Source organism: Medicago sativa, chromosome 4 (genome assembly GCF_051527215.1).
Source record: "Medicago sativa cultivar Bolivia chromosome 4, Bolivia_mono, whole genome shotgun sequence".
NCBI classification, from domain to species: Eukaryota; Viridiplantae; Streptophyta; class Magnoliopsida; order Fabales; family Fabaceae; genus Medicago; species Medicago sativa.
In genome coordinates this window covers 81,764,410-81,782,489 of record NC_140752.1, presented here as the reverse complement: position 1 = coordinate 81,782,489, position 18,080 = coordinate 81,764,410, and the positions used below count along the sequence as shown (strand labels likewise).

General features: G+C 30.9%; 3 protein-coding genes across 3 annotated transcripts; all 3 read right to left on the bottom strand.

Annotated features, from left to right (window-relative positions):
- Positions 1-2,151: 2,151 nt before the first annotated feature.
- LOC146932632 (guanosine nucleotide diphosphate dissociation inhibitor At5g09550) lies at positions 2,152-6,789 on the bottom strand. Its single transcript, XM_085704361.1, has 13 exons — positions 6,435-6,789; positions 6,010-6,072; positions 5,821-5,904; positions 5,355-5,462; positions 5,042-5,214; positions 4,544-4,655; positions 3,774-3,854; positions 3,636-3,698; positions 3,343-3,444; positions 3,073-3,197; positions 2,776-2,986; positions 2,625-2,699; positions 2,152-2,457 (listed from the first exon to the last, which is right to left on the bottom strand). The coding sequence occupies exons 1-13, from the start codon at positions 6,519-6,521 to the stop codon at positions 2,404-2,406; spliced, it is 1,338 nt and encodes a 445-aa protein (XP_085560487.1). The 5' UTR covers positions 6,522-6,789; the 3' UTR covers positions 2,152-2,403.
- Positions 6,790-7,461: 672 nt separating this feature from the next.
- Positions 7,462-10,096, bottom strand: NPQ7 (antigen receptor-like protein (DUF565)). Its single transcript, XM_085704364.1, has 3 exons — positions 10,015-10,096; positions 9,515-9,738; positions 7,462-8,180 (listed from the first exon to the last, which is right to left on the bottom strand). Exons 2-3 carry the CDS (start codon positions 9,673-9,675, stop codon positions 7,736-7,738), a joined length of 606 nt encoding a protein of 201 aa, XP_085560490.1. The 5' UTR covers positions 9,676-9,738; positions 10,015-10,096; the 3' UTR covers positions 7,462-7,735.
- A 2,055-nt stretch (positions 10,097-12,151) lies between these two features.
- Positions 12,152-18,014, bottom strand: LOC146932630 (serpin-ZX-like). The gene is made up of 2 exons (XM_085704362.1): positions 17,533-18,014; positions 12,152-13,037 (listed from the first exon to the last, which is right to left on the bottom strand). Exons 1-2 carry the CDS (start codon positions 17,923-17,925, stop codon positions 12,243-12,245), a joined length of 1,188 nt encoding a protein of 395 aa, XP_085560488.1. The 5' UTR covers positions 17,926-18,014; the 3' UTR covers positions 12,152-12,242.
- Between the last annotated feature and the right edge of the window lie 66 nt (positions 18,015-18,080).

Here is an 18,080-nt window from a genome sequence, read left to right as displayed (position 1 = left end):
CATTTGATCTTATGCACTCAGTATTTTTTTTTAATTTTTATTGAATTTTTAATATTTTATGTAGCAGAAATATCTCAACAAACTATACATCAATCAATCAATCAATAGTGTATATATAAAGTAAGGTTTTTTATGCCACGTGTCACTTCCACATTCATTCTCAATATTTTTATTATTTTTTCTATTTTTAAAAATCAATATTTTATTTGGTTAATTAAGTAAATGGTCCATGTAAATATTCAAAATTTTGTTTTTAGTCCCTATAAAATATAATCACACTTTTTAGTCCTTATAAAATTTTCCATCACCATTTTTAGTCCCTATAAAAAATTTTCATTAGCATTTTTAGTCCCTATAAAAAATTTCCATCAACATTTTTGGTCCCTAAAATGCTTAAGGAAAATGTCACAGGTACTAAAAAGTTTGATTTTATTTTATAGGGACTAAAAACAAAATTGTGAATATTTATAGGGACTAAAAACTTAATTAACCCTATTTTATTTAACATAAATATCTCAACAACATTTTGATCTTATCTACTCAATATTTTCTTTAAATTTTTATTGAATTTCTAATATTTTATGTAGCGGAAATATCTCAACAAACTACACATAATACTTTCAACAAAGTTTGCATATATGATTAAATTTTTCTTCCTTTTCAATCGATTTTTCTCTCTCATACGCATGGGCTACGAAACAAACTCATGACCACATGTTTAAAGGGACCCAAAACTCTTACCACATGGACTAATTCATTATTGATTTTGTTACACTTTTTATTCTTGCATTGGACATTCATCTCATCATTTATATTTATTTTTATTATATTATTATAATTGTAAATTTAAATAAATTCAATCTAACATACTGACACGTGTATTCGTGCATACAAACTTATAAAACTTATTTAATATCTAACCCGGGCAACGCCGGGTCTCTAAACTAGTAGTATATATATAAAGTAAGGTTTTTTTTATGTCACGTGTCACTTCCACATTCATTCTCAATATTTTTATTATTTTTTCTATTTTTAAAAAACCAATATTTTATTTAACATAAATATCTCAACAACATTTTGATCTTATCCACTCAATATTTTCTTTAAATTTTTTTTAATTTCTAATATTTTATGTAGCAGAAATATCTCAACAAACTACACATAATACTTTCAACAAAGTTTACATGTATGATCTTATTTTATGATTAAAATACTTCAATTTGTTTATTTGTTTTTAGGAAAAGAAACTTCAATTAGTTATTACTAATCTTTTAGCACTGTATCGTTCAATTAGTTTTTATGTTTGAGGAAAAAAAGGGTTCGATTAGTTTTTATTTTTGATAAAAAAAAGGTTCGATTTGTTATTATGTTATCTTTTAGTAGCATATTCTAATGTGAATGTTAATTATAAATAAATAAATTTTTGTTAATCACATATTTACATATTTTGAGCACAAGCAGAAACCCCAAACCTTCTTTTCATCTAACATTTTTCCTTTTTCAGGTTTGTCAAACACCAATTTTATTCCCTTTCAATCGATTTTTTTCTCTCATACGCATGGGCCACGAAACAAACCCATGACCACAAGTTTAAAGGGACCCAACACTCTTACCACTTGGACTAATTCATTATTGATTTTGTTACACTTTTTATTCTTGCATTGGACATTCATCTCATCATTTATATATATTTTTAAGATATTATTATAATTGTAAATTTAAATAAATTCAATCTAATATACTTACATGTGTATTCGTGCACACAAACTTATAAAACTTACTATTTAATATCTAACCCGGGCAACGCCGGGTCTCTAAACTAGTTCATATTTAAACCAAACATTCGGTCTGTATAAATTGTTTACAAAAGGAAAAAAATTGTTTGCATTCGATCTGTATAAATTTAAAAATTGTTGTCTTTAGTCTCTAATGTCATACGTGCCTCAGTAAAAATCACTTCATATGGGCTAATAAATTGACTTCATGGACTAAAATCAAAAGTTTTTTGCATTTGTAAGGGTTGAATCCAAACAAGAAAATTTATGTGGATTCAAATAGGACTAAATTCATATTTAAACCAAACATACATGTATAATATATGTTAGTTTGTGTGTGTGAGAGTATTATATACACCACACTATACGATATGTATTTCTCTTTACTCTCTAAAGTATGTATTTATTAAATAGTAACTTAAACATATTATTTTAATTAAAAACAATTTGTGTATTGCAAAACTACAAACTAATGCAATCACTTATGGAAGAAAAAAAAACCAATTAAACAAAAGGAACAACGAATATATTGTTTTATCTTCCTATTAATTCATCTAACCACGGACAAATGGAACAAAAATGAAGGTGATTTGCTTTCTTTCTAATACTTGAGAAATTGCAAGAAATCTTATTCTTCAGCTGCAGCAATTGCAGCACTCAGGTCAACAGAAAGATCAAGCGCCTGAAAAAATAAAACAAAAATAAATCCATATGAAAATAAAAGATAATATTCACAAAGGGATTAAAAAACAATGAAACACTAGTCTTGGTTTAGAAGTCTATATCATTTTCTAAACCAAAGTATATTTGAAAGTGTTTCAACTAGACATAATGAGTACAGCTACATACCTTTCCAGTGATCTTACTGTACATCTGAACCACATCTTTCACTGTGGTTTCAAAGTGTGTTGTGGGATCATAGCTCTGCAAGGATTTAATTTTAGGTTAGCACAATATTCAAAGAGAAAAATTAGGTAAACAATTTCTTCTTAGTACTTACTGTGGAGATGAAACAACCATCAGTAGCATGATCATTGGTGGGTTCAAATCTGTCATAGATGTCATAGAAGATCTCATCGACTGGTCCAAGGAGATCGATTCCAGGCTTCAATTCCACCTGAGGTTGGTCAGTCTCAGCTTCTGTGGTAACAAAAGCAATATATTTTCCTTTGGGAGCTACATTGTGAGCATAAGAGCAGCAGAAAAGGTACCTGCAATAACCATGGAAATCACAAACCGATTAGCTTGTGTGGAATTAAGAATATGAAAGCAGATTAGACGTTGAAAGCAAACTTACATGTCTGATTTACGACCAAGTTGCTTCTGTGGCAGAATGACTTGTGCCGAGTGAGAGTCGTTAGTGTCTGGAATAGGATGGCTCATAATGCATATAGCACGCGCAACTTTTCCAACGTTTTGAACCTGTTGGATTGATTAAATAGTGAGGTAAAGATTGCACATAGTCATGTTTAGACATTCATGCAAAGTTGCAAACTAACATTTCCAATAATTAAATAAAAGTATTTAAACGAGCAACTGATAACCCTTAGAAATCTAGCAGATATACCTTGTCAGGCAGATATGATGGATCACACACGACTTTCTTGCATTTCGCTGTTTCTCCATCTGAAGTCACACCGATGGCTTTCCCATCAGCGTCAAACTCTACCTATGTACAAGAATACTAAAATGTGAGGAGAAATACATAGAAAAGGAGAGTAAGTGTACCATACACACATACATAAAATTGAAACAGTAAATTCAATTTAATTATTTTGATACAATATACAAGCTTCCTAACACAGCTTAAAGTAATTCAACTGGTTTTTCTGAATATAATAAGTATCATCACAAACTTACCTTGCATTCTGGTTTATTCAGCATGTAAGTTCCACCATACACAGCACTCAACCGAGCAAATGCCTTCCAGTAATCAAAAGTATCGAAGTTAGTTTCACAATTATATTAAATTTAAAAGGAAATATAGATATGGAAAACCTGAGGCAACTCTCCCAGTCCATATAGTGGATATATGTAAGGTGAACCTCCTTGAAAACGTGCAAGGGATTCTGCATAAGTCTATACAAAGCAAACAGCATTACATCCTTATAAATTTATCTGAGAAAACAACATATGCCAAATGACTATATGGTCATGATTTCAAAACAAGCATAATGATAGTGGTATCAAAAGAAACTCTATTGATGCTAAATTCTAATAGATGGTAAAAAACTTTAGATTATTGTCTAGTTTTCCCTTATCAAAGGTGTATATCTTACTTTGTATTAAGGATTTAGCTTCTGGCACAAAACCGTAATACTTTATTGTGGCCTTTTAGGACATGCTTCTATGTTTAGTTGATAAGAATATAAAATGTACTGCATGTTTTGACATATAAAATGTTTGACACATCCTGCCGTGGTAGGTTGGTAACTATATCCTTTTTCATGCATTATTAATAAAGACTAAAAAATAAAAGCCATATAACTTCTAGGATCTTTGAGTCATTAAGGAATATGAATCATTATACTTTCATGAAACAATTGTGTATATCCTTCACAGTTTTTAGTAAAGCTTTTGGATGCATGATGTAGAAAAGAAAAATCAGGATTAGTGATTGTATGATGTCATCTATCCATCTCTACAGAATTTTTCATATATTAGTACTTATGTTTGAGGTCGAATACGGTATATGATAAGCCACTGCAAGCATCCTTCAAACCATATCACTCTACAAAAGCATATAAAGATAATTTGCGAATCAGTACCTTAACTCTGTCCACAAAATCCTTAGCTGGCTTATCCAAGTAACTGTCATCAAGATGAAGTGCTAAGGCATGACCAATAAAGTCAACTGTATCATCTTCCAATCCATATTTGCTGCATTTGGAAAAATCATTAAGAATGTACAAAAGTAGATTGAAACAAAGTATTGAATTGGGTTAGAATGACTTCTGGTTTTGTAGATCATATGCGACTTACTAACTGGAAAAATAGTTCACTGAATCACTGGAGATGTAAAATAAAAATCATCTTCATAATGCTTTAATGATGGTAAACTAAACTGTCAAAATGTTATAGTTTCTGAAATAAAAATCTAATGTGGTAATATTATTTTTCATTTATTGTGATTTGCATTGTGCTTATGCTCATATCAAGTGAGGAAAGTATTATTTTTAAAGATAATAAATTGAAGTTAGATTAAAGGGATGTAAAATCGAGAAATAAGACGAAGAAAAAGAAAAAGAAAGGAAGCAGATACATACGAAATCAGTTGTCTTGCTGTAACTTGGTTCAAATCAAGTCCTTCGTGAGACTTGGGATCGTTTGCTTCATAATCTTGGACATAAATGAAGAACTTCCGAGCCCGGCGCTTCTCAAACAGACCCATTAAAGGTGACTTCAGTGCCTCAACATCTGTTGCTGGAACTTTGTAAATCTGAAAATGAACAAAGAAAGATATCATGTCACAAGGTTTTCCTCAATATGCAAGAGGTTTCATGGAATGTAAAGTTTGTAATTAGAAAAGTTTGTAATTATGAACTCAAAAGAAAGTAAAAAATATGGTACACTACATACCTTTCCCTTGTTATACACAAAGCTTCCATCTACAGCTTTAAAGTTCAGATACTTTGTAACATCGGTGTGGATGAGCACACGAACCAAAGCTCCATTGGCCATCATAAACTACCATAAAACAGATGGAAAATTGGATTCGCCGTAAATAAATGGAAATGAAAAACATATAAGAAAAAAATATAGTCCAAATTATGGAGAATCCAAGAAAAAAGCATAATTAAAAGCTACATAACGTATGAACGAGAACCTTAGCAAATTGCATAGTTTTTCACATTAGAAATTGTTTTACAAAATAGTTGTATGCTCAAATAGAAAGAAACAGAACCTTGTCTACAATACTAACATACAAGCAAGAACCGATAAATATTAATGTTTCAATGCTTTATCAGCAAATTAAAGAAACAATACAAACTCTGACATCAAATTTTCTGCTGATCTAAAGGTCGTGAAATATGAAAAAAGTTACCTTCGGTATCATGTCAACATTGTATTCTCGGCTAGAGCCCAATTCCTCTGGCGGCTTGTCATCTCCCCTAAATCGCTTAAATAGCTATACAACAGAAAATGAACTTTGATATGAAAAGAGAACTACCATGAAACAAAACATACATACTTTACGTGCTTCTATTGAAAATCTGCATAAGAAGAGAGTGACCTGTGTAAGATTAAGAGATGTGGAAGCCCCTCCATAGTAGTCATTTTGATCCATGTGCAGCACCTGATTTACCAAGAATTGTCAAAGGCAACAACATAAATTAATTTATAACAAAAACTAAATTTTAGTTTTCTTCTAAGCTTCTCATTTTTCTTTTGCTTTTGTCAACTACAGCCATCTAATGTCATCTCTTTAGAAAAGGAAAAAAAAAAAAAAACTTCAAATTGAAGGTGTGTTCGGTGTCTGACACCTATGGTTCTCTAACACAGATACGATGCCAGACATGTAGTTACATTTGATCACTATCGATATTAAGATTACTTATATGACAATCTATAATACATTTGAGTACATAATTGTATAAGATAAAAAGACAGAATCAAATAAATTATGAAGAGTGTGAGAGAATGAGATGAATGAATTACTTTGAGGCCATCAACAGAGAGAAGACCACTAAGGATGCATTCCTTGAGGCCAGTGCCGAGGACAATTACATCATACTCTTCATCCATGGTAGATTGAGATTCAAAGAATAATAAGCAAGAGAGAATGAAATGAAATGCAGAGAGATAGATATAATTTGAAGAGTGAGTGATGAGAGGAATAAGGAAGGGTTGTGTTTATTATGTTTTAGTTTGTGTGAGAGAGATTTGAAGCTGAGCACGTCTTTAGCGCCAAACTAACGAGACTAACGCTCCTCTCCTCAAAATAACTTCTCTTGCATTGCTTTTACACGTCTTTACTATTTTTAAGGACCATTTTTTTTCATCTGATATTAATAGAGAACCATAGATGCTAGTATGTTTATATTCAAAAGACAATAATATTGTACCAAAAAACACATTTTTTATGAGAGTGCCATAAAAATACTAAAATTAGTCTTTTTCTTTTTGACTCACTGATATAACATTAGTGACTTTATCAACATTTAATTTTTTTTTTAAAAGAAGATAAATTTACCTTTATATTTTCCATTTTTGAATAAATATTAGTTTAAAAAACTTTTTTTTCATATCCCTTTTTCTTTAATTAAGTCAAAAAGAATTAGATTGCGTTATCTAAAAAATTAATTGAGTCAAAAGTACAGTACTTCATCCGCCCCAAATTATAAGCAAAAAAATCAATTCACACTTATTGAAAAAACTAAAACATAGTAGTTTGTAGTATAGTTTCTTGTGTTATCCTTGTAATAAGTTTCATAGAAAGATGTAAAAACAATTTTTATTGGTTATTAGTTATAGAGAAAATGAAAGGGAGAGCAAAATGAATTTAATTTGCATTTAATTTCTATTTGGAAAAGATGATTTTTTGAAATAACATAATTAAATATGATAAAACTTGGTCTTTTTGCTTATAATTTGGGACAAAGAAAATGAGTTTGTTTTTTCTTATAATAATTTGGGACAGAGGAGTACACCAAATAGAATTCAGGTTGAATCAAGAATACAACAGTTTCTACTTCACAGAAGTGCATTCAACGCACAACCGAATGAATTCAAATTGAGTCAAGAATACAACAGTTTCTACTTCACAGAAGCACGTGCAGCGGCGCAGTGGGCACAATGCCTCATTAAACAATGGTATTCATATATAACAATTACATGTGCACCATTACTAATAGAACTAAGGTAGCATTAGAAGAAAAGCAACTTAGCACTAATGGAATACCATGGTTTTCTGGAAGACTAATAAATTGAAGAGAGTAAGAGAGACATGTTTCTGGTCCTTAGCTGCCTAGCTTGAAAGCGTCTACAAATAGGCCCAAACATATGCCTGCTTTCCAGTAGTTCACCATCACAAGAAAAGACTGCAACCTCCCGGTCCTCGTTGTAGGTGGCTTTTTATATATTAGCATACCAATACCCTCAATTGCAGCCACCACAACACCAGCGACCAGAACATCCCAATCACCGGTTTGACCAAGGATTGTGGCTAGTGCATTTGCCGTGTAGAAACCTAAAAGTAGCAGGAATACTTTCATAGGGAAGTTCTTTCTAGCTGAATTCAGCTTATCTAGAAGTTGTCTGCCACCTGCACTAAGTATCCTCCCCAATCGAGTGCCTCCTAAACTGGAACCAGAATCATTTAGGCTTTGTTGCTCACCGTTACCAGACAATCCATCTGTGTTCAACGCCAAAGCTACTGTCCACCCAGCTCTTCCTCTCTGGAAACTGAACCAAAGTAGTGTTGAACATTAATACTATTGGTATTGCATGGGAGTGCAGATCCTCTCCATTTCCACTAGAAATGGAGATCTCAATTTCTTTTCTTAAAAATCAGACATGTGGCTTTAAAACAATTGAAGGGTTGAGATTCAGTTATTATTATTATTTTTAATTTTATTTTATTTTATAAAAGAGCTTAAAAGTGAAAACGATTCAGGTTCCTGCTGTCTCGCCGGTTCCTGCTGTCTTGCCAAGAAAGCACTATGTCTGCCGCGTCGTCAAAGTCTGCCTCCTTATATGTTTCCTCGTCAAAGTCCTTCATTGTTAAACCTGCCATGTTTTTCAAGAAAGACAAGGGAAGGAGACCAAAGTAGTTGTCATTACCTCATACATCCACCGCTGTGGGTGCAGATTATTCTCAAAGTTTTTTCTTTCAAAAAAATAAATTAATACTATAAATTATTTGATTGTTTTGTAATAAATCAAGTCTTAGCCACTGAATCAACTGTGACGAGCCAAGACGGTGTTGTGACGGAAGAACGAGGCGTGGTCGGTGATGAACGGCACAACAAAGTGGGGCGGTGGAGTTTTGAGACGGGTAGTAAAAAATGTGAAACAGAGATGGATTTTTAAAAATATATCTGAACCGTTCATCTTCGTTTGGCCACGTGTCTGATTTTTAAGAAAAGAAATTGAGATCTCCATTTGTAGTGGAAATGGAGAGGATCTGCACTCATTGCATGGATATGGTATGGAAAATACAATTTTCCCCCTCAGTAGTAGGGTAAGAAAAGAACCAACCAAAAAATCCAATTAATTGGACTTGTGACATCCTTGTTTCTAGTAGTTATCATCATATAACAGAAAAGTCTTTTGTGGGATATAAAAGGAAAACATATAAGCTTTAGGTCGAGCGACAAAAATATATTATACTGTAGTGGGAAGAATGCATAATATCCATTTTTGTAACTTGATAAGAAAGTTTCTACTAAAAAAATAGTTTATACAATAACAACCAATGTTTTTTCCACTAGGTGATGTGAGCTACATAAACCAAATAAGGTCACAGTGTTATGTCAAAAACCAATTCCTCAGAGGCGTTTCAATTCTAAATCCTTTTAACTGCTCGTAGTTCTTTCCTAATATTCATCTACTTCTAATTATTAAACTTATCCTTCATTTGACCAACTCTTTTAACAGAGCTTCTAGTTTTACCATCTACAGCTCAAGCAATCAATTCTTATCGATAAAAGGATATATAACACATAAAATTATCATATAACAAAAAGTTGCCTTGAGTTTTGACTAAGGGAAAAAAGAAAATGTTAAAATTCAATTACCGGCTTTGTAAAAAAGGCAAAGGCTTCATGGCAACATTTGGAGTTAATGCACTAAAACGTGGCTCACAACAACTGCTGTGGATAAATGATCTTTTGGAACCTTCATTCTCTGTAATTGATAATTTCGACGGCAGATTCATAGATCCCATTTGACAGGCCATGTATTATGAACAGTAACTGTGAACCAGTTGTACAATTGTTTATAGCGTTCTCAGGCTCCTAATCTGCATAAGTTCGAAGTATTCAATAGCTAAATGCAGCAGAGTTTAACCGAATGGACCATTCACTAAACTAAAAATCAACACGAGTAAAATTTCAAACTATTTGATTAGTATAGGTCCTGGATTCAAACTCGGACGAATGAGAAAAAAAACTAATATAACAACTAATTTATAGGTGGTGAGGTTTTAATTAGATATAGCTATATAATGTTCTAATAAAGTTATAAGTGGTGAAACAGAAACCCAGTTGGGGAAACTAAAGAAGTGAAAGAATGTTACCTATCTGTGTTGTTGAAAAGAGGATTTGTGACAACCGGTGGCCGGAAACGGAGAGAGGAAGCGGACCATAGCCTTCAGAAATGCAAGTATACTTGATTTGTATCGCTTTTGATGCTACTGTTTATTCGGGTCAACCCATTCTACTTCCAACCGCTCAGATTGGGTCGGGTAAACTTTTAAATTAACTATTTTAGTTTATGGAAATCGTTAATATTTACATTTTCTGTAATAAAAAATCCATTGAGTGTAAATATTTCTGGTTTTCTTATTGAGATTAATTTATATGTATTGATTTTTAGTGAGATTAATTTATGGTAAACAAAATGGTACCATTGACTTGATTTTTAGTGAGATTAATTTATGGTAAACAAAATGGTACCATTGACTTGAGTTTGATAAGAGTATGTATTTATCGTTCAATTATTCAATGATATATCACATTTTTATAATAGTTTATTTTAGAATAAAATTAAATTTTAAATGAGTTTTGTCTACAAAGTACTGATATCCCATTAAACTTCAAACCATCAAAGAATTTACATTAATTTACATGTTTATTAGTATAATTTTGGCAAAATACTTATTTTAATCCTTTAAGTTTGACAAAAATACCGAATTAGTCTTTTACGTTTTTACGGTTTTAAGTACTAAAATATCATATTAATTTTTTAGGGTTAAGCGTCATATTACTTGTAAATGTTTTTTCTTCTTCTTTTTTACCTTATTTACTTTGTATATTTGTAAATATGGATAAAAATTAATGTCTAATAACAGCAAATAGTGTCATATCAGCGATGAAACCAAAAAAATTTACTTGTGGAGGAAATGTTTTATATAATAAATATTTATACAAATTTTTTAGCAGTGTGAAAATGATAAAATAATAACATCATTGTTATTGAAAAAAAATACTTGAGATTCCCTTCAAAAAAAATTAATACTTGAGTTTTTTTTTTTTAGGAAAATACTTGAGATATAAACACTACATTGTTATATTTAGAAAAATGAAAGATTCCTTAACTTCTACAAATTAAAATTGTTCTTTATGTGTCTTTATATATACTAGCGAAAAGACGGGCACTCACGTGCCCATCTTTCCGCTTTTTTGTTGCGCTAACGTTGAAAATTATGGACGGTGTTTTTTTCATGAAATTTTGATTTTGATTAAAACTAAAAAAAAATATAAATGTTTGTAGGTTTCAAGTTATAAAAAATCAAACTAACCATGATTATCTATTTCAACCACACCGACAATAATAATAATAATAATAATAATAATAATAATAATAATAATAATAATAATAATAATAATAATAATAATAATAATAATAATAATACAATATAACAAAAAAATATAAACTAAATTCTTTTTTTAATGACACCCACAACAATTTTATTATAGAAAAAATTGTTTAAGGGTATAATTGGAATGATGAAAAAATAAGTATAAATATACTCATCTTTGTTACACTTTTTAAGTGGTAAAGGAAAAAACAAAAAATATATATTCATATCGTGTTTGTTACATTTGTTTTAATATTTAAATTTATTCTTATATATTTGTTACTTGTGTTATTTGTATTTAAAATTGAAGGTATTTTTGGAAAGAAAAATTCAACCCCAAAAATGTTGAAAGAGGTAGTTTTCTTTATATAAACACTATCAAAAACTCTATATGTATAAGAAAAAATAATTCAAAATTTCATTTCAAATGCATTTGCACCTTTGATTATGTAAAATTTATGAGAGAAACTCTTCTTATAGTATAAATTTCCAATTCATGGGAGCAATATATTATTTTAAGGGACAATAATTATAATACCAAATATTTCAACACAGATAACATAACATTAGCGGAGGCAACTGCCCCAATACCACATGAGTGGATCCGTGCCTATTTTTGTACCGTATTAATGTTTTATCACTAAAAAAATTATTTGTAGTTATAAAACAAAATTCAGATAGTTTAACCATGATAACATGGTAGAATATTTTGTTTGTTAATAATTTATGATCTCAATAATAATGAAAAATAAACTCAATTAAAATTCTATCAAAACTTAAATTAGTCTCAAAATAATAACAATCACTAGGACAATCTTCAGCTACTCAACCCACACTCCGATCATATCAAAAGCAGTAAATTATCTTCGTAAACAATCCATTCCTATTAATGAAAAAGTTCCCCTCGGTATCTATGAGTGATTGAATGATTCCGGTATGAGAAGTTAAAATCTATCAGCAAGAGGATTCAACATTTGTCCAACAAAGAGGATTGTTCCACTCAAATTTTCTCTAATTAGAAATAAGAAAGGATGGTCTGCTACAAAGTTTATTGGAGTAATTGGTACAGGCATACCCATGGGTTGCATGTGCGTAAAACAAGCCGTGATCGCGGCAGCTTCAGTTCCTTCCTCATTTACTTCAATGAAAGACTTGTGAAATATGTTAGAAACGTAGAGGTTTTGATCCATGAGAGACTCCACCATATTTGTCAAACCCCCAGGAGAGAAAGGTAAAATCACTCCTAACTCCTTTAACATTTGAGAAGTTTCAACCCCAAATGAAAATTTGAATTTTGGAATTCTAAAGTCACCTACTTCCACTTTTGTGAAAGGAAGCTTGTGGTGTAGTAACTCGGATTCAGAAGCTACCTTTTCAACCAAAGCTGTCAAACCATCTTTTGCATTTGGAAGAAAAATGTACATAGAGAATTGACGCTCATCTTCTCCTTGCTCATAAGGAAGACCTAGAACTTTAAAATCATCGAAAGCACTAATAAAATGCTTCTTGTAGCTTCTCATGAAGGGAACTTTGATTGAGCTACCATTCAGAAGGTGAAAATCATAGTATTTCGTCATTGAATCATAAAACTTCTCATTCCATGCTCCTTTAAAGTACAATGCATTTGTAAAGATGAGTCTGGTTAAGTTGTCGACTGACCTTGGAGGAAGAATTTCTTCAATAAGTCCATTTGTCTCTTTTATAGCCCATAAATTCACTTCTTTAGTCACTTCATCTGCCTTTAAACCATATCAAATTTAAAAATCAGTTATGCAATTAGATTAGTTGAATTCTTTTCACAAGTATTTCAGTAGAAATAACTTAGGGTTAATACATTTTTACCCCCTGTAATATAGGCGAGTTCCGGTTTTCCCCCTGTAAAAAAGATTCTTTCGATTCCAACCCTGAAATATGAAGATTCCGTCGAAAACACCCCTGGTCAAATCTGACACACGCCAGGTGCTGATGTGGCGCGCCACGTCATCTTTTTTTATGACGTGGTACGCTGACTGTATAATTATTTTTATTTTTTATTTTTTTAATAAGGACACGTGCATTTCCTATTTTTTAATAAAAAAAATATTTTTTTAATAATTAAAAAAATATTTTTTTTAAGTTTTTTTAAAAATTTTTTAAAAAAAAAACGAAAAAAATTCTTAACAAATAAAAAAAATGAAAAAAAATTCTGTAAAAAATACCGAAAATTTTTTAAAAAAATTGGAAAAATTAATAAAAATGAAAACAAAAATCTGAAAAATTTTAAAAATAAAAAGTAAAATCTGGAAAAATTAAAAAAATGAAAACATTATGGAAAAAATTAATAAATTTTGAAAAATTCATATTTCCAGATTTTTTCAATACCGGAAAAATGAAAAAAAAATCATATTTTTTTTCGGAAAGTACTTGTCATTCAACCGTATAACATGATTTATATACCGGTGTCAATCAATATACATTGTATCTTGTTATTCGGACATGATTTTTATAAATATGATTAATCTTCAAATTTTTGAAAATGATGAATCTTGAAATTTTTGAAAAAAGATTAATCATATTTACAAAAACTAAATTTTCAAAAAAAAAAGATAAAAAAATATGAATTTTCGAAAAAAATATTTAAATAGTAGAAGTTCAAATAGTAAAACAAATATAAATTATGTTTGACTCAAATACCATTGAAACTAGTAGACACTAACATAAAAAATGTTTTGAGCAGTTTGTATGTTTTTCGAAAAAAATATGAATTATGTTTGACTCAAATACCATATTTTTTTTTTATCTTTTTTTTTTCGAAAATTTAGTTTTTGTGAATATGATTAATCTTTTTTCAAAAATTTCAAGATTGGTCATTTTCAAAAATTTGAAGATTATTCATATTTATAAAAACCATGTCCGAATAACAGGATACAATGTATATTGATTGACACCGGTATATAAATCATGTTATACGGTTGAATGACAAGTACTTTCCGAAAAAAAAATATTATTTTTTTTTCATTTTTCCGGTATTGAAAAAATCTGGAAATATGAATTTTTCAAAATTTATTAATTTTTTCCATAATGTTTTCATTTTTTAAATTTTTCCAGATTTTACTTTTTATTTTTAAAATTTTCCAGATTTTTGTTTTCATTTTTATTAATTTTTCCAATTTTTTTAAAAAAAATTCGGTATTTTTTTATTTTTTTCCAGAATTTTTTTTCATTTTTTTTATTTGTTAAGAATTTTTTTCGTTTTTTTTACTTTTTTAAAAAAAAATTTAAAAAAAAACTTAAAAAAAATATTTTTTTAATTATTAAAAAAATATTTTTTTTATTAAAAAATATTTTTTTTATTAAAAAATAGGAAATGCCACGTGTCCTTATTAAAAAAATAAAAAATAAAAATAATTATACAGTCAGCGTGCCACGTCATCAAAAAAGATGACGTGGCGCGCCACATCAGCACCTGGCGTGTGCCAGATTTGACCAGGGGTGTTTTCGACGGAATCTTCATATTTCAGGGTTGGAATCGAAAGAATCTTTTTTACAGAGGGGAAAACCGGAACTCGCCTATATTACAGGGGGGTAAAAATGTATTAACCCAATAACTTAACTATTTGTTAGTATTTGTTTTAGAATACTCGGTATCTAGTCCAAGGACCGATTAACCCAAGGGGTATCCCAGGGTCCACTTGCGGGGCCTAATTTAAAGCTAGAGCAAAACTCTATATGGACTAACCCACTGAAAATGACACCGGGGAGAATCGAACTTGAGACCTTGAGAGGAACACAATCCAAGGTCCCAAGTCAACACCAACAGACCAACGCAAATGGTATACCATGAGGAGAGGAAATTAAAGTTGTATTAGTTAATTGTTTTTCATAGAAGTTGATATTTGCTTCTCTAAAATTTTAGTCTAATACTGAAGTTAATACTTGAAAAGGCCTACTATTCAATCTTTTGAACAACCATAGAATTGCAGAACTTGCTACACTCTCTTTTATTGATGCTATACATGAAGGAAAGAGTAACATGTCTAGGCTGATGCATTTGAATAACATAAAATTTGGTCAAATACATGGAATTGCTTCAATCAATTTAAAATTGGTAATGACTAAAGCCATGAAGTTGTACGATCAGAATACCAAGCAATTCATACCTTTTAATATATTGTAACCGTTAGAATGCTAAGATCCTACTTTGTGCTCAATATAAACTGTTTTCTTTTTTACTTCCTTATGGAGTGACCCGTAGGTAGTGATGAATCCAGAAATTATGACTTGCGGGGACAAGATTTTATATGATAAATATTTATACAAAAATTTTAGCAATGCAAAGTGATAAAATAATAACATTATTATCATTGAGCAAAATATTTGACATTATAAACGCTATACTGTTATATATTGGGAAAATTAAAGACTCATTAACATCTACAAATTAAAATTATTATTTACTTTTCTTTATATGTTAGAGAAAATAAAAATCCATGAAGAAGAAATTAGAAAAAAAGAAAAAAAGAAATGCATAGGGTGCTAATATCTTCCCTTTATGTAATAAGATAGAAAAGTTGGTAGAAAATAGGCTTAGATGGTTTGGACATGTAGAGAGAAGACCCGTAGATGCCGTTGTAAGAAGAGTAGATCAAATGGAGGAGAGTCAGGTTAAAAGAGATAGAGGAAGACCTAAGAAAACCATTAGAGAAACCATTCGAAAAGATTTAGAGGTCAATGAGTTGGATCCAAATATGGTTTTTGATAGAACACTATGGCGTCATTTGATCCATGTAGCCGACCCCACGTAGTGGGATAAGGCTTGGTTGTTGCTGCTGTTGTTGTTGTTGTTATATATTATAAATTTTTATTTGATGGGGCCAATCTATTATTTTAAGAGGGGACAATAGCTAAAACACCAAAGATTTAACAAATAACATAGAAAAAATAGTGGGGGCAATTGCCCCCAATCTACTATATGTGCATCCGTGCCTGGCCATGGGTGGTGAGGTTCCCTTGACGGTTCGTTTCCCAAGGCTCTTTTATGTCTCGGATCAATTAGGGATTTTGGTTAGTAATATAGGAACTTAATTAGGTGGAGAGCGAGTGGGTGTGAAAATTTTACTTGGAGGAGAGCTTTGTTTGTTTGGGAGCTAGAGTTGGCAGAAAACTTGCTTTCGATTTTGAAAGGTATTTATATTTCCCAAGCGGAGGGGTTTTTGATCATGGAAGCATGACACAAATGGTTTCTTTGGTTTACTTGTTTGTTTGGGGAGAGATTTGTTTGTTTGGGGATTGTAGTTGGTGAATGACTTGTTTTCAATTTGGGACGGTATTTATATTTCTTGAGCGAAGGGTTTTTTTGTCGTTGAAGCATGATACAAATGGAGTTATATCTGGTTTCTTCGACATACTTAGTTCTTTTTGCACTGGAAGGATCATGTGCATAAGAGGATGTCCAACTTCTAACAAAGGTTTGGAATAGTTGAACTCCCTTTAAGTTCATTGTCTTTTCTTAGTGGTTGCTTCAAGATAGGGTCCATAGCCAAAATCTTTTTAGACATTGGCTTACCGTCGATACTAGATGTGTACTTCGTGAGTATTTTGTGGGAATTACTATTAGTTGTGTTCAAATTCAAACCGATCTAAAATAAAACTTCAAACTGATTCAAAAAAAATTGAAAATTGCAACAAAAAACCCAGAATATTTTTTGATTTAGATTTCATATCATTTTTCGAAAACCAAACCAAAAAAAGTAAATTTTAATAGTTATTTATCTTTTTGTTGTTTCTTTGGGTTGGTTCATTTCATTTTTGTACTCCTTGTACTCAGTCATTTATATAATACATAAAATGAAGATAGAAAAAATTATTATAACCTTGATTGAAAGGTTAACTATCTTTAGGCCACTTGGTCTATAGAAGCTTTGGTGTATCATATCATAAAAATCATTCAACTAGCCAACAATCTAAAGCATTTGATTGAAAGTACATGAATGATTCAGCATTTCCAGGAATCACACACTTCATGCTTTAAGGTTCACTAAATAAATAACATTTGCTCTAGTTTAGGTTATGAAACAAATAAAATAAAACTAATTGTTTGTGAAGGTTAATTCATTAATTAATTAGTTTATTTTTTTTTTGAGCAATAATTAATTAGTTTATTAACAAAAAATGAAAAGCAGTTTGCTTACCCATCAAACATAATTAAAAAAATGAATGAATAATAATTATAAAAAAAAAGCCGGTATAACAAACCTTGTTCAGAAAATCAACTGAAGCCAAAGTGGCCTTATAGTTAGAAGACACAACTTCTTTGAAGGAAGGTTGAAGAGAAAGTGATTGTTCAATCCACACACCATTGGCTGCAGAAAGGCGAGGTCCGCCCGCAGGAGCAGCGTCTTTGAGGATGATGGAAACGAGCTGAGAAGCGAATAAGTTGAGATGATCGATGGATTTAGAGCGGAGGAAGTCGAGAAGTTGTTGTTGTGTGGGACCCTCGGAGCCAGCAGCGATGATGCTGAGAACAACTTGGAGCGACAACGGGGAAAACACAATGTTGTTGTCCGATTTTTCCAAGGAGAAGAGTTGTTTGGCGACGCCGAGGGAAAAGTTTTCTTGGTTGGTGGTTGATTCGCCGATGGAACTCATTGTTGTTGTGAGGAAACTCGTTCTTCTGTGGTCGAATCAAAAGAGGTGTAATTGGCAAATAGAACAACCTTGAGCGCGGCACAGTGCTAGAGAAGAAATAGAAACCCTAGGAGACGGAAGAAAAGGAGCATAATAAATAAGAAGACCTAGGAAAA

What these genes read in the sequence shown, in the direction of transcription:
- LOC146932632 (XM_085704361.1), bottom strand. Translation starts at nt 6,521, where the DNA reads ATGGATGAAGAGTATGATGTAATTGTCCTCGGCACTGGCCTCAAGGAA. An exon ending in TCTCTGTTGATGGCCTCAAA is followed by an intron (nt 6,073 to 6,434) that starts GTAATTCATTCA and finishes TTGGTAAATCAG; the next exon opens with GTGCTGCACATGGATCAAAA. An exon ending in ACAGCAAGACAACTGATTTC is followed by an intron (nt 4,656 to 5,041) that starts GTATGTATCTGC and finishes TTCCAAATGCAG; the next exon opens with CAAATATGGATTGGAAGATG.
- NPQ7 (XM_085704364.1), bottom strand. Translation starts at nt 9,675, where the DNA reads ATGGCCTGTCAAATGGGATCTATGAATCTGCCGTCGAAATTATCAATT. An exon ending in TTGCCTTTTTTACAAAGCCG is followed by an intron (nt 8,181 to 9,514) that starts GTAATTGAATTT and finishes ACTTTGGTTCAG; the next exon opens with TTTCCAGAGAGGAAGAGCTG.
- LOC146932630 (XM_085704362.1), bottom strand. Translation starts at nt 17,925, where the DNA reads ATGAGTTCCATCGGCGAATCAACCACCAACCAAGAAAACTTTTCCCTC. An exon ending in CAGTTGATTTTCTGAACAAG is followed by an intron (nt 13,038 to 17,532) that starts GTTTGTTATACC and finishes TATGGTTTAAAG; the next exon opens with GCAGATGAAGTGACTAAAGA.